This window comes from Aythya fuligula, chromosome 11 (assembly GCF_009819795.1).
Source record: "Aythya fuligula isolate bAytFul2 chromosome 11, bAytFul2.pri, whole genome shotgun sequence".
NCBI classification, from domain to species: Eukaryota; Metazoa; Chordata; class Aves; order Anseriformes; family Anatidae; genus Aythya; species Aythya fuligula.
Genome location: NC_045569.1, coordinates 13,383,680 through 13,407,620, shown reverse-complemented (window position 1 = coordinate 13,407,620; position 23,941 = coordinate 13,383,680). Strand labels below are relative to the sequence as shown.

The following is a 23,941-nucleotide window of genomic DNA, read 5'->3' as shown; positions in this document are numbered from 1 at the left end:
TCTCCAGATCAAGAACTCCCTGCCCACATTTGAGACCACATGACATTTTTATATTAAGATAAAAGAAACAAACACGTATGAAAGTCATAGACATGAAACTTGTTCTTAACAGATACTCTTTTTATTATGAGATCACAGAGACAAATAAACAATCAACATTACTTGCATACACTAAAATCAATTAAAACTTATTTTGAATCACCAGTTTTTGTCCAGCTTACTCTACGAATTATCTGGTGGTTTCTTGTTTTGCTCACAGATGCACATAATATTTCAGTACTAAGAACATTTACCATAACAAATATCAGAATGGATAAAGAAATGTCATCAGAAGACAGTTCACTCTGAAACTGGAATAATAAAACTGTTAGGTATCAAGTAGCTTGTTCATCATGAGTATGATGAGAATAAATGATTCTTACTGCAATAAACAGTCACATATTCTTATTTCTACTGATTCTAGAATAAGAATTCACTCCAGATATTTGCTAATTAGAAGCAAATCAATGCAATCTGCATTACTATTACCACATATACATTGTGTTTTTTTTTCTTGTTCGAATACAAATAATGTATTTTATTGCTCCCAACATCATATATGACTATTAAAAAGTTGTGGTTAATGGATCTGAAGTCTTTGGTCGGTCACTCTGAAGGCGGGTTGGTATCAAGATGCTTTTAGCAGTCTTCATAAAGAATTTCATCTACTGGGACATCATTTTCTGCCACAGGCACAGCTTCACAAATCTGTTCCTTAAACGCCAAGGCAATCGTGTAAGGCTTTCCACTGGGATGTTTCATACATCTTTCAAGATAGGTATCATAATATCCTTTCCCTCTTCCCAATCTGTTGCCTTTTTTATCAAACCCAAGGCCTGGCATGAAGATAAGGTCAAGACCCCCTGTAGAAAAATGAAATAAACATTAGTGGATGCACTGTGGATTTCCTGATGGCTGGACTACATCCACATAATTTCATACATAGCAAAAGTGCTAGCTTTGTGTTTTGCAAAATGCTTCCATCTCTTTGATCAGATGAAAAATACCTTGAATACTAAACCTGCGAATTTACATTTTCATCTCACCAATTGCATACTAGATCAGCTGTAAAATAATTAGACCCTGAAAAGCTAGAAAGAAAAAAAAATCTACCTTATAACAAATTTATTATATCATTTTAGCCTCACACTTCCAAATACTAATGATTATGACTCTAAATCTAGACAGAGATTGAACTCAGAGAAATTAAATGCAGGAAGAATCAGAAAATCAAATGAACTTCTACATCAGGCACAATAATAGAAAGGAAAAAAAGAATGAGAAGAAGATGTGTAAGACAGAGAGTACCTTCTTGACACAACCGTAAGATGCTATGACTCAAAGAGGCTTGAATACAAAGTATTTTGAAAGTGGTTATCTGCCCTCTTACATTGTGAAGAAGTTTTGAAGAGCTGTCTCTTCATGAGGTTCCTCTCCTAAAGGACTGTCCTGCTGGGTCTCCAGCAATTTGTGTTACTCCGGCAGCACACCCAGCTGTTCTGCCTGCCTTCACCAAATCTCTCTCCTTCCAGAGAGATTACAAAGAGTATGGATTCTCTGAGACCCTTCTGAGATTGTACAACTGGAACTCAGAATCAGTTAAAAAACTTAAGCAAGCTGCTTAAGTGGCCAGTTATCTGGGCAGAAGAGATCCGAGCAGTTGGGGAAACCCTGCCTACAGATCCCACCCGCCAGCTCCAGACAGAAGAGATGGGATCAGGAAAGCCCTTTATACTCGCTCTGCTCATACTCTGTCACCAGATGTGGAGCAGCATCATGCCAGGCGCATCAATACTCCAATTTACAGGCTGCTGCCCACTCGTTTCAGGAGCTGATCACACCTCTGCCATCAGGCAAAGGGCACGGGCTGCCCCACTGAGCACCCACCAGGCGCACAGCAGCCAGCGCGCTGCTTCCATCCCTTATGCGAGGCTTGTTCTGCTGGTGTTAGAAGTCTTGCAGGGACATCCTCTAAACAAATGAGCTTGGCTGGCCTGGTACTGACCGCTGAACCCAGGAACACACCACTTACTAGTTTCACAATGCAAATAAAGTCTTTCATTACTTGCTGCTGTAGCAGACAGACACTTAAGAAGCGGAAAGCAGGAGTGGCAGGGGAAAAATAGCACAGACTAAACACAGCTCAGATGAGTTTAGAAAGAAAGCAAATACTGCATCTCAGTCCACTGCTTCTTCCTTATAGCAACAGTACTGCCTTAAGAAGCAGTTTTATAATTACCTTCTGCTCCTTCACCAGAGCTAGCATGCGGCAGTACTTTTCCAAACCAACTCTCTACTGCCACTTTGAACTGCACAGCTCTCACCACATCTAGCTGAGGGACAACACTCAGCTTTCAAGGAGATACACGGGAGCATGGACTGAAAGAACCAGAGCTAAGCAGAGTTTTTCAGTTTCCAGGAAACCCTGTGTGAGACCAAGTATCAGCTCTGAACTCAGCTTGGAAGAGCATGCTGAAAGTGCACACAAGACCAACTCATTTGCACATCCTTCTCAGGCTCCTGGAGATCACCTTCCACTGCTCATCCTTCAGGAAGAGTCACTGATGTGAACACCCATCCATCATGACCTGACCGAACTAGAACATTGACATAAAATATGCAAGGCAATGCATACACGATGCTTGGAAAAGATTAATCTTGTAAATCTGGCATCATACAGTTAAGAAGTATGCTTTTTCAAAAGAGGTCAAGGAAATATGAGGAGGGAATTAGCCAACGGGGAGGCTACAGAATATTACTGGTTGAATTACAAGGGAGCCTCAGTAATTTACCACACTGCAGTCAACTTTTGTTTCCTAAGACAGACAAATGGTGAATAGCAAACAGAAAAAAAGAGGCAAGAGAGCAGAAATACGATCTCACTTGGATAGGGATGTCATTTTTATGGTGTCACTGTGTACACCACGTTGGACATACCTTGTCAAATCTCTTGAGTGTTCAAATAAAAACAGATATTTGCCAATTGTCAGGCCTATAGCCTAGGACCCGGAAACCAGTTGGTCTTCTCCCCATTAGCATGGTCAGTAATGGAGATTCTGCAGGTCAAATACTCTCCTGTTAATCCTGTGCTCATTCTTTGTTCTCTCCATGACTTGCCTCACATTGGCTTTGTACAGGCATACAGGTGGCCCAGGAACCAGTGCGGACCAAGCACCAATCATGTTTAAAAAGAAACACACTCTGGCGTACACATTTTTTAGTTGTTTTCTCTCCGTGTGACTCATGGAAAAAAGCAGAAAACATTTGCTGCCACTACTGTTGGCAGGTAGGAATGTACACAAGGGGCAAATCTGCTGAGGAAAAAGGTGCAATTTCTTTTTACATTTATATTACAGACAGGAAGGAGACAAGCTGGGGAAGCACTAAGGAAAGAGGGAATTGGCAGGAACAGTGCAGGGAAGAAATATATTTTCTGTGTCGTTTAACTGATAGCACAGGGCACACTCGAGTGAATTCAGATGTATTAAAGCACTGTGTTTTCTTCTGGGTTCTCTGGAGAAATGGAGTCTGCTTTAATGAGTTAGCTCCGCTATAATCATGGATTTTTTATGCCGAATAACTCAAACAAGCTTGTGCAAATCTCAATATAAAAAACAATGCTGTAAATACTGTAATAGTTACCGTTATATTTTTTTTTTTCCACTAGAGCAGTGTGACACCGAATGCCTTTGCTCTGACTCACAACACACTGATAGCCACGCAACTCACACCGCATAAGATTTAAGTAAAATACCAAGCAAGACTTTCAGTAGAAAAATGACACAGCTACCCTGCAAGGAGCCCGAAGGCAGTTCAAGCTGTATTAGCCCCAAATCCTGCCCTGGGAGCTAGAAGGAATGGAAGAAAGCTGCATGGAGAAAACACTTTCCCTCCACATAACTTGGGGAGCAACAAAACCTCCTGCGGTGCCTGCGGCAGCGCGGGGGAAGAGCTGTTGCTGGATGAGAGTGACACACAGATGAGACCAAGATTGCAGACATATAAGATTACTATCAGCAGTGAGCATACATCAACAGGATGGCAGGTGAGGGGAAGGACGTCTTGTCCCTCCAGGCATGTGGCCCTCCTCATGTTCACAAGCCCTTCCAGCCCTGTAGGACCATGAGTTGCCACTCAGGATGCCCTGAAGGCCTGTTCCTTTCCCAAATCCCCGTCCCTGAGAAGAAAGAGGAGGTTCTTGAGCATCAAACACCAGTCAGTTTTTACTGCCTTGTAAAATGGTATAAATGAGGCCTCCCGATGGCCACCAGCTTCTGTCCCTGTCCTTGTAATGCCTTCTGTCCCTCACACGCCTGCAGTCATTAACTGCTGGCTCAGGGATCCCTGAGCCTCCTGTGAAAACAGGCCAGAAGCCCAGGACACAAAACCAAGAAAAGCACAGCCACCGTCAAGAGGGCTTTTGCTGTGGTTAATCGGCACTTCTCTCAGAGTACTTCTCTCAGGTGGTCTGCAAAATGCTGAGGGCTGAAAACACACAAGCAGCAATACGTTGCACCAGCCCAGGTCTTCTGTGAAGAGAATACCAATGCTTCTTATAAACTTTAATTAAGCTACAGGATACCCATGTAAGGTTGGCAATTATGATGACAGTCACCTAATACTCACTCTACCCATGACATGAGCTCTTGTGGCTACAGCTCCTTCAACCGTGTACCACCGTGTGTGAAATAATACACCCTGACTTACCAACGTGGGCATGCAGCCGTGCTGACACGGCCACATAGGTTTCATTTATACAGCTAAATAAAGCAGGACGAGAAAGCAGACTCATTTACAGGATCCCAGGTGGTCCACACTGTTTATCTGTTAGTACTCTGCCGGGTTCTGCCAGTACCCGTGAGCAGCAAAGACAGAAGTGTGCAGGTCTGGCCCCTTTCACCCCGCACGATCCTCCTACACCATCCAAACTGGGGTTGCTCCTCCAGACACAGGCTTTCCTGCCTCCTGTCAGTTTATGCCACACAAATCTTTGTATTCTTGCTACAAAAATACTGCCGTGATGGTCTGCCACAAGGCCTCATGCTGGGAGGCAAGCCAAGTCCTGTGTGGTGGGGACAGGACCAGTCAGTGCTACTAGGCCCCGCTATATTTAGCAGTATCAAGTCACAGCTTCAGAACCTGCCATGTGGGTGTGCAGGCATGCTTTGTCTGCACTGACATGCAACATCTATGTCTATACACCTTATGTCTACACAGAGAAGTGAAATGACTGGCCCGAGGACTCAGGAAATGTGTGGCAAAAGTACATGCAAAAGGCAGGTGTGCATGCTGCGCGTCCCCTGACTTACCCAGCAGACCGAAACATTAGCATCCTCTCTCTGCTGTTTTAAATAGGAATACACAGTTTCGCTTCCTCTAGGCAGCTGTGGTGAATTTCCTCAGTTCGGCAGTGCATTTCTCATTACCCTTTATGATAATATCAAGTTTGATTTGATCCCCAGGGAAGGATTTTCTCCTTGCACCTCATTACCTCTCTTCTCCTTAATCTGATGTTCCTATTTGAAATGCCAACCGGTGTTTTCTGAAGTGTTCTTGACAATGGTTAATTATAGAAGAGTCCAGCATGGTGCACCAGACACAGGTCATGGAAAGACTGCTGGGGCCTTGGCCTGCCCGCAGATGGAGCAGCCGGCGCAGCCTCTCTCCTCCCTGACGTGAAGGGGTCCCAGCCCACTGCCACCCCGCTGTGAGGGAGATTTATTCCACAGTTTATCTTGGGGGACATATCTCCCCCAAGCCCAGCAGCCTGTGCTTGGCTTGCTGTGTCCCCACAAGATGCCAGATGCCTGGGTTCTCTCAGCACGGTGCCTGCAGCACCAGCGAGCTCTTGAGCAGTTGCTTTTTTTTTTTTTTTTTTTTTTTCCCAAGCATAGCTCATTCCGCAGTGGTCATTAGGGACTCCCTCTGCTTTGCTCAGATATAAAAGGTTACATAAGGTGCAGGGCCATGAAGAACCGGGCCAAGAACAATTTTCTGTTTAAAGAAAAGGAAAGCCTTTCTGCACAATGCTCACCATAAGCAGTGTCAGATCAGTCTACGCACAGCCTCTGCAGAGCTGACAAGTACTTGAAAGCTGTTCATTTACAAGGAATGAAAGCTGACTTTGGTGCTTTCATGATCTACCAAAGACCACAATGGAGAAAAAGCAAACCCTTACGCAGGAAAACTTTACTTTTCAGAACTAAAAGGACACGGTAACTGCCTGCTGTCTCTGTAACTGCTGCCCCAGCAGAGAAGAAAACATTAACTCAATCCATTTGATCCTAATATTGAAGTATCAGTCTTGGTGACATGCAGGGTATGGGCCAATGAGTTGGAATAACTGAGAAAGTTCTAATTAATGGCAGAATCATTACTATAACTTTAATTACTGTCAGCATCAGCACAGTTAGGCCTCTTGGGTAAGTGTTAGCTTCTTAACATATATTCTGCAGGACTCAGATCATCATCTTGCTCTTTCCACAGCACCTACCACAGTGTGCTCTCGGTTAATCACCAGACCTTGGGGAAAACAACTCCACAGAAGTAAATATTTCAATTATGCTGCAGATGAACAGTACTCAGCTTTCCCCCTGGAATGCCCTGGGTGCCCCTTGCACCACTACTGAGGTTGCTAACCGCCCAGTACTTCCTTCCAGATGCAAATTTTCTGCCCTCTGGAAAAAACCTGCTCTTGGTTTCAGGCACAGCATCTCTGCTATTACACACCTGCCATGGTAGAAGTTCGGAAAGGGAAATGACAAATCTGTTCACTACAGGCCTAATCCTGAACCCAGCGGTGTGTGTGCTTCCCAGAGCTGGGATCACTTCCAGAGGAAACCAGCTCATTATCCTAAGCCCAGGAGAGGGTAAGGAACACTATACAGCACCCTGCTCTGACGGCAGGACCTGGAGCCAGCCTTGATCCTGCAGCTCCTGGCCTCTGGGGCTCGTGTCCTTCAGGACCCACTCCTGCCACCAGCAAAAGGCTGTGCTCTGGCTGCCCTGTGGCGTTATCATCCCAATCTAATGAGCAAGGAGACAGAAGCATTACCCTTCGCTGCAATTGATAAGCATTTGAAAAAAAAGCCATTCATCCAGAACCAATTATGGCAAGTTTTTCCAGTAGCACAAGTGATCACAGCCATAAACAAGTGCGTTGTTTAACCTTGCCCCAGACAGGCTGCTAAAATGCAAATACAATCCCTGAAAAAGAAATATTGGTAAGAGTTTCATTTCTGATTTGCTCACATGACATAGTCTTTGAAAATCAATATCAGAAGCTCAGCATGAATCCTCATTTCCTTTGAAACCTAAGTTACAACACAAAAGGATCAGATCCTCAGTTACTGTAAATCAGCATTGCCCCACTGAGTCCCCTCTGCACTGACCTTGAGAACTACATAGGAAGTATCATGAATTACTGACACATGTTTGAGGAAAATCAATTCTTTTCTCTTGTAGGTATTTGTTGTTTGCTCATAAACAGCTCTCCTCTAAAGCTTTCCTAGAGTGCTCACTCTGTAGTCTCCTTGTGATCCCAAACACAGTTACCTAACAGGACTAAAAGTTGTGTTTCGTATTAGATTTAAAATACAGCTAATTTTAAACTGCAGACATGAGCTCTTCCTCCAGGTGTTTCCATTACATGAACAACTTTAATTGTGCAGTACCACAGCACTTTGGCAGGACCTCCTTTCTTCTAACTATTCATGGCCAGTCTTTCCCCTAAGAAGGAAAGCCAGAGAGATGCTTGTACTGGCCAGGCACAGAAATCAAAAAACAGACCATTGCAGAGCGTGACTGCCTGCAGACCCGTGCCAAGGGCTAGCTGAGTCCCTCAGCACCCAGAGAGTGGAGGACAGCCTCCACAAGCACCTCTGCACACCAGGTCCCACTGGCTGTGCCCACACTTTAGGTACAGGGTACACCGTGAGGTCCCCAAGGCTAATGCTCACCTCATCCAGGGGCACTCACTTGCTTCATTTGTATTCCTGTTTGTTTAAGGGCACTGCAGGCACCAGGAAGGTTTTTGTGTCCTTTTGTCTTCTGGCAAACAACATTTTATCCACATCCACACATACACATGGCCCACCAATCTCTTTTACATACATATATATGTCAAGTAGACTATCTCCTCTTCCATCCATGTGCCACAGGTAATTGGTCCACTATAGAATGACTGAGACAGCTTTGGTTATTGCTTCAATAAAATATTTTGCAGAAAATAGAACCATCAGCAGAATCTACAAACAAGCACGGAGCAACTCAGCACTTATTTGTCTGCTCATCCATGTCTGTGCTTCGTGTCAGCATGAAACATTGGTCTCCACAGTTCACACTTGCCCTCCTGAACTATGGCATAATAAAATATTTATACTTCTCTCTGAGAAGCTACATGATAGCCATCAGTCATACAGGTTTAAAACAACGGAGTGTCAGTCCCTCTCCTGTTATCAAACCTGCAAAACCCACTAATAATGCCTTTTGATCAGCTGCTGTGCTACTGAGCTTCAGAAAAGTAAACATCCTCCTCCTTCTAATTTGAATTTACTTAAAACAAAATTTAGTGCCAAAGCATTTGAGAGGTTAAGGGCACTGCACAGCTTCAGATGTGGTACTTCAGCCCTGCACAAACAACCCTATCCTGCCGCACGAATAAATATCCTTTCATGTGTCATCGGTATAAGGCCAAGACTTGTTCAAATTCTGGCTGGTTTCACCATGTGGGAAGGCTGTGTGAGGTTATAACCATCACACTCATTTCCCCTGAGGTTTAAGTTATTGTCAGCTGAGGTCTAGTGTCTCATTTTCAGAATTTGCCAAATGTCTACCTAAGAGAAAATTTGAACTAGTTCTTTTCTATTTCGCTATTATTCATCGAGTTGGCAAAGGCACAGTAAATAAACCATAATCACTCCATGCCACCTACAAAAACGTCTGCTTTTGCAAATTCAAAGTAAAGGAAATCATTGCTTAGAAATGCTTTAGCAACCAGTCTGTGAAAAATGACTTACCTACTTCTGCTATTCAGACGTTGGAGCAGTTAGAACAATTTGATTGGGAAAACTTGGGCAATGGAAGATTTTTGGTTCTAATGGTTGCACCTGCATTCTCCTGTGATTTTAAACCACCAAAATACTCTGAAACAAGATGTGCAAAGGAACAACTCCAAAGGGAGAACAAACTGCATTACAACCACTTTAGAGCACATCAACACATCCTGTTAAATCAGTAAATGCTGACTGCTGAGTTTCTCCTTCAGAGAAACTAACAAGGCAAGGGAGCTTGAGCTGTTGATGCTGGGATTGTCATAACTCTGCTACAACCTAAAACACAAGGATCTTTGTGCATCTTTCTGTGTGCCTGTGTGAGATTCATTAAGATTTTATCAGCTACATTTCCCATAGTGTTTATCTAAGCACTTATTTAAAATACTTCCACTTGATACATGCGTATGTGCACTTCATTTCTCTACTCTTGGTCTTCTTTTGCTTGCTACTGTCTGGATATTTTTAAATCAAAATATGACACAAGTGAATCATCTGGGGATTTTTTCAACACATCATGTATCGCTATCAGTATTTCCAACACCCCTTGACTCAGTCAGCAGATAGCCTATCATAAAATACAGAGAATCACTTGTGAAATACCATCAACTTCTTTGTCAGCACATAAACCTGACTCCTGTAAGGAGCTACACCACTTGACAGAAACATTAGGCATCCTTCCAGGCAGGGTTTGCTGAACATGTAGTCAGCTGGTTTGTAGGTGACAGCACCTTACCTGTTAGTGTCAAACATGTTAACATCACAACAGCTGAGTAATCCAGCTTCTTCCATCACAAGGTTTTATATTTAAAACTTGCACAGCTTAAAATAAACAAAACCTAAACCAACCGAAAAAGAAAAAACAAACAAACAAAAAAACCCCACCATCCCTGGAATCCTCCACCTCCCTCCAGCTCTCTGTGTGTTTGACAATACCTGGATGAGACTTAAATTATAGGAAAACTGCCTAAATGACACCAGTGCTCCATAGCAAATCTATGGAATACTGACACCTGCCGGCAAAGGGCTTCACATCACTCCTGGACAGTAATTTGCCCTCCATCTACACCCAAAAACTGATTCCCGTCCCATACACACAAAAGGCATCACAAGCAAGAACTGCATCCAGTTATGAGCTATCATTACACGGTGGAACAGCAGCATGTGAATCCTGCCCTCTGAAAGCCAGCAGCTCCCTGCCAGGTCCAAGGGATTTCCCACTGTACAGGGGAAATGACAGTATTTTCAATCTCAGCAAAGAGAGCAGGGGTGACACCTTTGCCAGGAAGACAAATTTTTTGTAGCTGGAAAAGTGCTGACCTGATTTAATAGCCCTCTAATCTGGCAGAAAACCAATCTTAGGAGAAGAAAAAAAAAAAAAAAAGTAATTTTCTGCCAGATTCTTGAGCTAAATCTGCTCACCAGAGATGACATCAGCGTTGTTGTGAGGACAAGGGGAGAACAGAGCTGGAAGCAAAGAAAAGGCAGCAGGACTGCCCCTCCTGGCACCAGCTGCAGGGCTCAGCTGTCTCACCAAACTGCATCTTCAATCCATGTCGCCATACACAGGTGAGCACCAGGTAAAGGCATCCTCTCCTGTCCTCCAGATTATCCAGATTATGTGAGCAAAGGCACAGAGACAAGTTCAGTGCCACCTCTTCCCGTCCAAAAAGGAAAATAAAGGGAGACAAAAATCTGTGGATTAGTTAATGCAGCCAAAGATGCATGTTTGCATTTCCCCTGTACTAGTTTGGTATACAGACCCATGCCACACTGCACAGAATAACCTAACCTCTTATTTGGTTTTGAAAGACTCCTGTACCTAGGAAACAGTGTAAAGAAAATGACAATACCACTATTCACACTAACAAAATAGCTCTCTGAAACAAAACACTTCAGAGTCACTTGCAGTGAATTTAAAGCCTGCGCCTATGTTGTTTTCACTTCTCTTTCAACATTAGTTGATGACAGAAGAAGTAATCTTTTTTGTTGTTTTGCTGAGTGCAGGGAGAATGTTTTCTGCAAGAAGGCAAATATGGATGTTAATCTTAGGATGATTACAAAGAAAAGCACTTTTAAAGCCTTAATGACCTTAACAAAAGCAAAAAAAAACAGAGTATTCCAGAGCTCTCAGACCTCCAGGTTCACTGCAGGATACCTCTGCACAGACACAGTATTAAAGTTAAACCACAGTGTTCGTGGTTTAGTCTGCACCAAAGAAATTCAGGACTAAAGCATACCAAAAGGGCATTACAAAGTGATACCACAGAAACACATCAACTTTTGCATTCAACATTTTTTTTACCCAAAAGTCTTTCAAAGAAGAGATTCTGTGTAATCATAGCAAGAACCTTTTTAAACAGAAGTACTGGGAGAAGCCCAGCTAAAAGTATGGGTATTCGCCCAGCAAATTGGGTGCTGATTGTTATTAGGCTGCTCCAGAGCTGTGGAAGGTGGTGCAGACTGCAGGGCAGGCATGGGGACAGAGTCGTGCAACTTGCAACTGAAGGCTGGAATGCAGGAAAACCTTAAGGGAAGCAGCTGCTGCCACAGCTGGGTCCAAAACCTGAACTATTTTATTTACAAGCAAGTATTTTCCTAGCATTTCATGTTAGGGAACACCCTATACAGAACAATTAAAGATTATCTCGTCTGTTTTATGGATCAGGAACACTGGAACAGACGTTTTTGTAACGACTTGTAGCTGTGGGATACCTGTGTGGAACCCAGTAAAAAGGCCTGCCCAGCAAGCTCATCTGAAAGCAGTGTTATGGCATATACAGAAAGAATTAACTTGAACACTGTCGTTACATATATTTCACAATATTTCTTCACCTGGGCATAAAACGTTTTCTCAGGCATATTTTCTCCAAAATTGCAAAGGCTGACAGGCCAATGGGTGGAACTGCTGCAGATCTAGAAAACTTCCATATGAGAATAAGAAAACAGAAAATGTTTAGTAAAGAAAAAAAGGTACAATTGATATAATACAGGTTTAACTAAGCAATGAATAATAAAAAGAAAGTAAATCAAACATCCTTATTTACTTCTTATCGTAGAAGAATGAGGTATCACTTGAACTGAAAGCAGCAAATTCAAAATGAATACAAGGAACATAATATTTCACATAGCATAGGAACATAATGTAATATTAATGTAACAAGGAACACAATATTTCACATTACAACTAACTGACTACAACTCACTGCTGTCAGAATGTTGCAGAACCAAGGGCTTAATAGAAATAAAAATAGTTGCTTATAGGAATGACCAGAATGCCCACAGGTAATGAAAAACCAGAACCTGTGTGTAAGGGGATAAGCCAGGAGCTGTATCTGCAGTGGTAGGAAGAAATTTCAGCTATTGCAACATAGCTACAAGTTGTGAGGTTTCCTACATCTTGTAAAACTCACGATGCTGGACTGAATGGCCAGTGCTGTGACCCTGCACTTCGTGGGGGCAGCATCCTCCCTCCACTAGTACACTCACCACCAGAATGTTAACGCCTCACTTGCACTGAATTTGCTCTCCTCATGCGTATCACAATACTATGGCTCATTGTCTCCAAGCAGAAGTTCATTCCAAACTTCTGATCATATCATTAAAAAATAAATTATATTAAGAGCTAAGCCTCGATTTTCAATTTTGTTTCATCCCATGGTCTCAGATTTTCTTTTTTATGACCAGTGTAAAAAGATTTTAAATTGTAATCTACCCCTTGACATATATTGTACTGTAAGTTTTAATCAAGACTCCCAGAGGAAAAGAAAATCTAATACTACCCTCAATCACTTCACTTTTTTTTTAACTAAGCAGTAATATTTAACGTCTGCTTTCCACAAACCTGTATTTCATTTATTCCAGATACTTTCCAATCTGTGTATATCACTTAAATATGTCACAGTTACCCGCGAGTATTATTTACCACAAGTGTTTTTTCAGAATGATTAACACCATTTTGTATGTTCCCATTATGCCTCCATGTACAACTCTACAACCTCCAATGGGTTTGAAGTAGCTTATTAGACCTTCCCTGTGCTTCAAGACACTGCTTTTCTTTGTACTGCTTTTTATTTCTAAGCTTTCATGAGCCGTATATTTCAAAATCTTTCAATTTCTGGTGCATTTTTGAGGGGGGCAGGAGAGGAAGTGGGTTCTAACCCATTATCTTTTTTTTTTTTTACATCCTATTTTACTTTGCAGCTGTAAATTAATCTCTTCCTCTTGAGACTGTGTTGCCACAACCTCAGCCACATTTCTGAAGAACTTTGCTAAAATTTGGAATGACAGAATAGCAATGTCATCAAAAGGCCATCACTCCTGGCAGCACATGCAGACTCTTCGAATGTGCAACAAAATTGTGGGACTTTAATGACAGGTGAAACAGAGCTTTCACAGACTAAAATGTTTCTGCAGGGCAGATCCCAATGGCAAAGTCTAAAATGGGGTTAATCATCATTCTGGAAAAAAATCAGACTACTTGGATTTGCTTGGAATTGTAGTCTAGAGGTAGACAGCATTTTGCTTGCAAGAGGTTCACACTTCCCAGTGTAAATAGCTCTTATAAACCAAATACGATCCACACAGGTAAACTGGCCCTGTCCATTCCCACTATCAGCATATTGTTGTCATTTATGTCACAGCAAGGCTCAAAGTATTCTGCAGGTTGTAAGGACAGAAAAATATAACTGCTCTAACCTCAAAAGTTAATGTACAAAGGGCTATGTGAAAATGGAACAGCAGTAAGTCACTGATAGACAGACATATGTTAGCATTTCCTCACTTTGACCTTTGGGTTTTTCCTTAATAAATATTCTGGTATTTATATCACGGATTATCTAGTTAGCATCTCACTAATTAATTTGAAGACAACACAAATATTGTGATCAGTAGGCCACTACTGTTTCCAACACTAAAAATTCTGGAAGTCTCCAAATTAAATTACAAAATACAAGTCCAGTTCTTAATGCATTCATTTCTGGAAGCAAAAATACATTATTCTCCAGGAGAGTAGTACCAGATTATTCAGCATTCCCCATTATATATAAGATGCTATATTTCTAAGTGCTTATATTTTTCAATCTGGGCATTTATGACAAACCAAGGTTTTTTATGTTCTTTTTTATTCAAGGCAAAATGGTTCACTGGTTTCTAAGAACAATGCTAGCAAAAAATGGCCAGGAAACCTCTGTTGCTCCATGTTTTGGGGCAAGTAGAAAACTTGATCAGAGTAGCCTCTGCGTCAACAATGTGGCTTTAGCCACTCGAATCCATTTGAGTTGATCTTGTAAAATATTGTCAATGTTTGAAAATCTGCCATTTGCACATCTTAGGGAAGATTTATTAGGGTTAATGCTGGGCTTCTCTGAGGATGCCACCTTCTCTACCACTGCTGGAGCTGCAAGCGCACAGATAGCCCCACAGCTCACGAGGAACTAGTGCCAGTTTATAAGGGACATTGTCTCCATCCTGGCTACTCAATCCCATCCCACGCACCCTGCATCAAGATGGTCATGTGGCAAACTGGATGTATTCACTCATCTGGGTTACAAAATTCCCAACCAAAACAGGCAGAGAGGAACAAAACGTTTTTTCATCCAGAGAAGCTCATTGATCCAGTTTGCCACAGAGAGGCCGGGGTGGGAATACGCTGAAATTGCAGGGAGGGAGAACTCCCTAGGCCAGGAGCGAGGCAAAGAAGGGCACATGGAGCTGCAGGCTCAGACTCAGAAGGACTCAGAAGGACTTTTATTGCAGGGGTTGCCCTAGTCCCTCTGCCTGGGCGAGACTGGGAACTGAAACATGGAAGGAAATGAGGGCTGGAGTTTCACTGACATTTCTTCTAGTCACCAGTTTGTGCAACCCCTCATCACCAGTTTCCTGCCAAGCCTTTAGTTGCACCAGTCCAAATTGGTGGAAGATTTCCCCGTGCAGCTCACAGCAGGGCCACACGGATAACAGTACCAGCACCACAGCGGAGGGCTGGGACAAACAGAAGACAAGAAGAGAGGGTAGCGGCTGATTTAATCTAGCAGTGCCCACAAGAAAGGATCACAAAACTCTGCATGAGAATCACAGAATGGTTTGAGTTGGAAGGGACCTCAAAGATCACCTAATTTCAAGCCCCTGCCATAGCAGGGACACCTCACACCAGACCAGGTTGCCAAGACCCCATCCAACACAGCCTTGAACACTTCCAGGGACAGGGCTTCTCTGGAAAGAACCTGTTCCAGTGCCTCACCACCCTCATAGTACAGAATTTCTTCCAAATATCTAATCTAAATCTCCCCTTTTTTAGTTTAAACTAAAGTTACTACAATTCCTGACAAAGAGCCCCTCCCCAGCTCTCCTGTAGGCCCACTTTAGGCACTGGAAGGCCGCTGTGGTATCTCCCCAGAGCCTTCTCTTCTCCAAGTTTTTTCCATGTCCTTCTCGTGCTGGTGGCCCCAGACCTGAACACAGTACTCCACAATCAATTTTGTGCTGTTTAGTACAAGTGCTGTTTAACAGAAAAGCTTTTTTTTTTCTTTTTTTATCTTCTTTTTTTTTTCTAAGGCAATGAGAAAGAAGCCACACCAGTGAGGAAGGAAATGAGAAAACTGGGACAAGGAATCATGTATGTCTGGACTCAGACAAGTGAAAGAAGAGAAAACACATGATCTCCTTCCTTTTGGCGGTGGAAAGCTATTTATGTGGGCCCAGTTGCCGAAAAAGTGACAGCCTATAACTGGGAGGAAGAGGAAATGGGCAGTCTGGTGAGAAAGGCCAAGAAGGACACAGGGAGGGAGACACTGACTCTGGGCAAAGAGCAGGAGGCAGGTATTCGGTTGGCAGAGAAATTAAAACTTGGAAAAGGGGGGTCCAGCCTAAGGATGAGACAAGCCTGGGAAGCAATCACTTGGGAGGGAACAGAGAAGAAGCCATATTGTTTGGAAAGACAGGCAAAAGAGTCTGTGTTCACTGGGGGCAACTCTTCCCCACAGCCTAGCCTGGAACCCAGGATCCTGAGCCTCTGCTGGTCCTCAGCAACTGCCAGGCAATATTCTTAAGTTATTGAACATTACAGTGATAAAGAGCCCATACGGAAATGACGACTTGTGTCATACCATAGTTGGAATAATGTACAGCAAAAAAGGCCTGCCACTCTAACTTGAACAAAAGGGAGAAAACAAATGACCGAATGCATACTTATTAGCAGCATTCATTAACAGCATTGATCCTTTGCATCTTTGGAAGAGTCTAGATCATTGCATCGGGGTTCATCTTGAATGACCCCAGATCCAATGGGCAAGGCCTATGTAATGGCCTACTTGAAGACTGAGGCAGAATATACACAGATAAAGAGGCTGAACTAAGTTTGTGCATGTAATCCTGTTTCTTGCATTTCTTCAGAGAGTACCTCACAACCCACTAGAGTAAGCAGATTCACAGCCACAATTTCTAATACCTATTTCAGCCAAAACCAAGTATCTAGGCCAAAAATCCTCTCCCCATCACCCAGGTGAATGTTTTAAAAATTGACTATAATTTATTGTACATCTTCAACTACCAGTCTACAATTTGCTTATGGACATTTAATTTTAATATGCACTGGATGCAAGATTTCCAGCTGAGATCCCTGAGGCCAAAGTTGGTCACGACTCCCTTCAAAAAAGTCACCTTCAAGAATTTTACCACAGGGACATATTCAACCCAATCAATTTTTTCAAGTCCCAGTAAGAATAATTGTTTTTTAGGAGGAACAACTTAGCTGTTCACCCATAGCACTCAAAGTAGATTTAAGTAATAATAAATAACATTATAAATGAGGAAACCCATGTCCAGCCTGCTGAATCACACCGCCTCCCTAAACCACACTGAAATGAGAGCTGCTGGGAAGGTGTCCTTTAAATTTCTGTAGGAGTCGTGATAAGAAGCAAACAGGGAGCATGGTTTTATCTGATTTACTCTTTCCATGGTTGTGTAAGGTGTTTACGCTCGTGTAAACAATTGCTGCAACCTGCCTAAAGTTTCATCAAAAGTATTACCTTGGGCAACAAACTATACCAGTGCATATTTATATTTCTGATGGGCAAGGATTTAAGCATGTGAATTCAGACCTATTGAGAAAATGTACCACTGGCTTGTTCCAAAAGTTGTCTAAAACTTTCAGTGAGCATACCTGGAAAGTCATGCACTTACATACACCCCTACTCCAAGTAAAATATCTGAGCCTCTTCCAGCTTTGTTCTTTCTGTTTCTGTGTCCACTTAGCCTGAAGAAAGGAATATTTCATATTAAAATAGTTATCCATGTATGGTAGCGAAGACAACAGACTTTCTACTACAGAAACTACACTGATCTTTGTTTATGACAACAAGGTGTAATGTGCTGTGCTGTCAAGATGAAAACAGGTAAATCCTGATCCAACAGAAAAAGGACCATCTCCCAGAGGAGGGGCTCATGTCTAGTAAACACAGCCTGCATGTACTACCAAAGATTGGGAAACCATGCAAAAATTATACCTAGTTTTACATTTGAGCTGTTCTTCACAATAACTCTGTCTTAAAAAGAGGAAAGAAGTTTTAAGGACAGTCTGAATTTAAGCTTTTTGTCATGCAAAATGAATACACTCAGTAGTGACATGACTTATTTATGTACCTGCAGGGTATTCCTTGGAAATTACATAGCAACTTATGCAAGCAATGGGAACGTTACTAGTATAACACCATGTCATCTCTTTATAACAATGTAAATGCCTCAGATCACCACAGTATTTGATAACATCACAAAGATAAATGTTTCATCCATGCATAATTCCAACAATGAAGGACAAATGTAGAAGCAAGGCAATTTGCATTCCTGCAAATGTACCAAAGTTCAAAAGATATAAGTGACACAAAAATATAGCAGAAGTATTTTAAAGATGCACTGAGATGCAGTGTCTGTTTCTGTGGGGACAAATTGGAGTGTATCTGTCCAATTATGTAACAGTGCAAAAAAACTAAACTTACTCTCTAATCTTCAAAAGCTTTCCAAGGAAAAAAGACCAGAATCTGACTTCCTATCCACAACAAATTATTCCTGTATTATAGAGTAAAAACAGACTAAACTGAAGCTTCAGACAGGACAACACTGACATGGCCTTATATCAGTTGTTACAACTGCTGATCAGAGAAACAGTACCATTTCAGAAATTACATCAAAACAGAAGTATGAGTAATTTTGAGCAAATGCACTCTCATCATTCTATGCTCCTCAAAACACAACACATGGGATCTCTGTGAAATGCCTCTTACAACTCTTCCCCTGTCCTCTCACTGCAGTCAGCAGCCTAAATATAGGACTCACAGGACCGCTGTAGCTCTCTTGGTGTTGCTCTCTGCCCATAAGCATACCCTGGTGCCGAGAATGAAACAGCAGCTCCAGGGCTAGCCAGGTACCACAGGTCCATCCCAGTGCCCTCTGCACCTGGTAGTCCCTGCTCCCATTACACCTAAAATTGTATGTTTCCCTTGTGATCTCTGCAACAGACTTGTTAAATTCAACAGCAGCTAGTTAGTAGTGCAAAAGTTTGTCCCAAGTATCTAACTAGACTTAATCAACAGAACCCTGGACACTTTAAGGGTTACCTTCAAAAGCCACTTGATACCACCAATATATAGAAATTTACAGGGAAAAAAAAAAAAAGGAAAACAAATAACAGTATTAAATATTAAATGGAAAGAAGACAGATGTATGAAGCAGTTAAATCCCTTGCTGCCTGAATTGTGGACATGGAAAAGATTCTGAATTAAGAAAGAGGTAGTGATCCAAAAAAACAAATAGAAACAAACACAGTGAAAATGCTGATAAATGAAGACTACGTACTAGAGCTAATGCTTCCAGCAGAATTGTCTATAGGGCAGTGTTCTGGGAAAGCACATTGGCATCCCAAAACAAACACAAAACCCAGTTCAACCAAACAGATTCATATAAATTTTATGTTCCTGTACTGAGCATTAAAAAGCTGGTGAGTCTGTGAGGTGTGGAAGCTGTCTGCATGGTAAATTTCCATCTAGAGAAAACTTCCCCAGCCTGAGGTTTCAAGCCTGATCCACTAAACATTTCTGCAGATGTTTCAGGAAGACACTAATGTGTTTACAAAAAGAATGAAAATAATTAATGCAGACACAGAAAAAGTAAGTTTGTTTACAATTCTGTAAAAGCTGGGGAATTTTAGGTTAGGAGAGAGATTCTTTTGGGACCAAACCACATGTCATAGATAGACCTAAATGAACTTGTAACTTTCCAACTCTGTAAAGAATCCAGTGTCTGAGACAGCATTTTAAGATCAAAATGAAAATGTAAGAGACAATGATTGAAAAGAGTTTGCAATGTTTACTCAAGCCTGCAATAAAGTTTTTGTTTTTATTTTCAGTCTAAGGTCTCAATCCAGAAAGCTGTTCTGCATGGGCAGGCTCCACATCAGCACTGTGATTCATCCATGCAATACAATTTGCAGGATCAAAGATTTCAGAAAATCCTCTTGTCAGCCTACAGGCATCACCTGAAAAGTTCTGTACCTTTCAGGCAGGGGAAACTAAAGTTCTCAGAGTGTGTCTGAAAATATCTGCGAATCCCCATGACTTTCAATGGCAGCCCAAGCATCTTCTAGCAAGCTCCTGCCTCCACGAGGCCCTATGCTGTGCTTGCCAAGATTGCATTGAGCCTCTCTGTGGAAGGGGACCGGGGAGCAAATTTATCTGGAGGGGGGGCTACTTTCAGTTGGATCAACTGTGCAATATTTTTCTTGCCAGCTCTGCTGGCATATCACAGGGGTGGCACACGTTAGAGAAAAACAGGCAAGAGAAAGTAGCACCTGCTGACATCGACTTCAGCATCTCTACCACAACACGTTAGACCAAAGCATAACATTTCATTTAATTCTTGCTATCTGATTACTTCTTACCAGCATCCTGACTACTCCTGATCAACAACCCTGCAATGTAGGAGGAAAATACTCACCACCAGCAAGAGCTTCCTCTCTTGCACTGTCATCGTCACTAGGCTGAAGAATATTCCAGGATGTCAAAGTAAGTGAAGAAATGTCTTCAGCTGATGATAACTTTAGCATGTCCATGTGATTGCTGTCAGGTTTGTAACGTGGGATGAAACACTCCTTGCCTTGCTTAAAAATGTCCTTAATGATTTCTTCTGTCTGGATTTCATCTGGCATGCTCAGAAAGATTGCAATTCTTTTGGATTCTTGGTACCTTGAATGCCCGATCACCTATACAGGAAATTGCTGTAATGAGCTTATGAAAAGTTTACTAAACAACAGACTTTAATAAAAAACACAACTGGAGGAAAATACCCATTGGAAAGAGCAGAGATACAAACTACCATGAATCACAAAGAGAATAAAATAAACTGACTTTGTTTCCTACTCCCTACCATGAGCAAAATCAAAATGGGCAAATTTTTGCTGCAAGTGAACAAAACATTATAACACAGGTTTGGGCCATCAAAAAACTGTTTTAGAGATAGTCCAGATCCTTTAAATATTTGTGCCATATAGTGCAGGCATCCTCAAACACCAAACATCACTTGAGAAAGATACAGCAGGTCAGAACTGCCAGCTTATACAAGACATGAGGATTTTGCATTCCTTTTTTTCCATCCTTTTTACATGCTGCATTTCACAACTGGGCCTAGGCAGGATGAGAAATGCATCAATGAAATTTCTCAAAAGAAAATTAGCATCAAAGCAGTTGACTGCAGAGCTCAAAGTCTTGCAAGATAAGGCCCTTTTTTTTTTTTTTTTTTTTTTTTAATCTGAAATGCCTTACATCCAGCAAATTTAGATATATGACTACAAACATCACCTGCTTCTGATAGGTGATCTTATTACTGCACATTTTTCAGAGCTTGAAGGAAAGATGGCCTTGCCATTTTTTTTATTTTCATGAGGTCGTCTGTGCTGGACTTATGAAAGATCGAATGTAGGAAGGAAAATAAAAAATGCTTATATGGTGAAAGAGTGTTAACAGATTCATACCTTACTATGTCTCTGCCCAATTCCAGATTAAATTCCACATTAAGATTTGTGCAGATTTTTTTTTTAAAGCTTGTCTTCTCTCTTTAGTATCTTATATATTTTGTTACTTACATCAAGACAAGACAAATACAAATGTGTCCCTTCTGACTTAAATGTGATTTATGCTTATTCTACGCATTTGCAAAAAGCTGTCAGAAATATCAGACAATTGAGAAACTGTGCTTACACCAAATCCTCTGTTCTGTGTTTGCGTAACTGCAGGGTAACTGCTCTCCTGAGCTTTACCCCTTGCCCTTTCCCTGTTTTGAGAGATATATGCCCGTATCTGAGTGGAGAATTGGTTCTCATTCTTTTTTTTTTTTTTTCTTTCTAGCACACCAGCTAAAAGTCCAGGTGAAATATTCAAAAGATGGATATATTTTGTAAGGCAAGATATAATGAAACACGCTGGCCCAAATTATGGTAAGGTGTTGCTTGGCCATAGAAGTGCCTAACAATTCAAAAGCGTACTTTACTTCTTTTTATAATTTGTTCAACCTTACACATGGATTTTTCCAACTAAGTGATTAAGCTCTTAAACAACAGAATTTCCATGGCAGCCTTTGTTTGAAAGAACCAACTATTTAGTCAAATTGCAGACTCCAGACAATGCCTGTGATTCATGTTACTGAGGGGCTCCTGAGCTGAACCTTTTCATGGGCTGACAGCATAGAGAAACCGAAACACAAAACTCTCCTCTGTCAAAGAGGTGCTGTGGGCACCACGCAGGTCAAATCTGTTCTGACATGTCCAACACCACAAATGATTATGCAGTACAGAAAGAAGTGAGGTTGGAGATGTAAAACCACAAGCTATCAGAAAGGCATGACTTCAAATGTTTTCAGAAATGTGAAGACAAAGCTGCCAAGACTCTGAGCAGTTTCTGAGAAGAGTGAGAAAATTTCCACACTTACAAGTATTGTGTGCCCTTTGTTGATGGCTGTTGCTGCAGAATTAGAGCATGCTAACACCATGACTTTAATCATGAACAGACATGTTAAAAAAGAGCAGTCATCTAGAAGCTAAGCAATTTTGGTTTGAATTTAAAGATAATTTTGAGATGAGATTTTACTACTAAAAATGCTGTTCAGGTGCTATAAAAAAACATACTCACTTTTATTAGCTACACTTACTGATATACATTATAGAGCTACACTGTCAGCCTCATATTGTTCCAAGTATTTCTCATCATTTTCAAGAATTTCATGTCAGCTGCATTCCCTTCCCATAAGGAAGCTGACTCTCTTCTGTCAGCTGTGCAATGCCATTGTGTCTGAAGAAAGCTCATGATTTTCAACTTGTGTCATAATATTAAAATGGCATGATAACATCAACTTATGTCATATTTCCCAATGCTTTCTTTTAAGCAAAATAAACCTTTATATTCTGTATGTCCTCACCCACAGAGACAAGTGTCCTGTTGCTGAGTTTATCGGCTGCAGTTAGACCAAGGTTGAGAGCTCCATAAAGTTCTGTATATGGCCCGGGTGCTTATAAAGTTGGCAGAGGACTCTGACAGTATGTTGTAAAAATTGTGATTTAAGTCAGGGTTGTGAAATTATTAAAATATACTTGCATTGTAGTAGGATGTAATGCATATATATATATATATTTATATAATATATATTTTATATATATATTTGTATATATATAAAAGCAATGAAAAAAAGTTCATGTGAGTTCCAACTGAACCTATGACCTAAAGTTTCTGTGCTGCCATGTCACATTCATGAAGTGGCTACAAATTAGTACTACGCAAAGTTTATAAAAAGATTTAAGATCCTTTGGCAGGAAAATAACAATATAAACATAGATCATCTAGAAGTACACTCTGGTGCTGCAAAAAAAAAGGATGACTGTTCTATTACATGCAGTGACTGAAAAATAAAATTTTATTGTGTTTATTAAAATGACAAAATACATCTATATAAAAACTTTGCAATCCAAATGCGAACAGGACATTTCAAAAGAACACACTGGTACCACTCTGTGCTATGACACCAGTGAGGTAAACCCCTCTCGATACCTTTTAAAGTATAAAAATCACATTAGAAATCAAATTGCAGGGAAGAAATACCCCGAAGGACACGGAAGGGCAATTACAGACAGTTAAGCGGAAGGCCAGGATGAGCCAATCGCTAAGTTTTGACACGGAGCTGGCTGTAAAGCCAGGCCGACGCGAACATTTTAGGATAAGCAGCCACCCCAGAGCCACGTGAAGCCCCCCCGCGCCGGAATGCACCGCAGAGCCCGTCCCCACTCCACAATGCCCCCTCGCCCGCAGCAGCCACCCCAAATCCCTGAAATCCCAGCCCCGTCCTCTTCCAGCGCCCTGCTCCGGCCTGATCACCGCCGGAGCCGCTTTAGGAAGGGGCACGGCGATGGCCAAGCCGCCCCCGCTGCTCCAGGAGGGATCCGAGGAGCTGGCGGCGGCCCCGAGTCCCCTCCGGGGCTCCCAGCGGGGCTCGGAAACCCCCCGGCGGGCTTCCCCGCGCAGAGCCGGGGCCGGGCCCGCTTCCTTCGTCCTCCCCGCCCGCCCCCGGTGCTCCGCTCTTCCTGGAAGCCTCCGGGTGACGGCAGGGCCCCGGCTCGCACCCACCTTGCGGCTGAGCAGGCGGGATTGCCGCTGCTTCTCCGCCGTGCCCATTGCCCGCAGCCGCTGCCGCAGCTCGGCTCGCAGCGCCCGCTTGGCGGCCCGCAGCGCCGCCGCCATTTCGGGGACGCCGCCGCCGCCCTCCCGCGGCGGCTCCATGAGCCCCGGGGAGCCGGGCAGCAGCGCCTCGGGGCAGCGTTG

The 23,941-nt window shown here is 42.3% G+C and overlaps 1 protein-coding gene across 1 annotated transcript; it reads right to left on the bottom strand.

Annotated features, from left to right (window-relative positions):
• Positions 1 to 167: 167 nt before the first annotated feature.
• Positions 168 to 23,899, bottom strand: MTHFS (methenyltetrahydrofolate synthetase). Its single transcript, XM_032194513.1, has 3 exons — positions 23,747 to 23,899; positions 20,076 to 20,340; positions 168 to 902 (listed from the first exon to the last, which is right to left on the bottom strand). Exons 1-3 carry the CDS (start codon positions 23,897 to 23,899, stop codon positions 679 to 681), a joined length of 642 nt encoding a protein of 213 aa, XP_032050404.1. The 3' UTR covers positions 168 to 678.
• Positions 23,900 to 23,941: the final 42 nt, after the last annotated feature.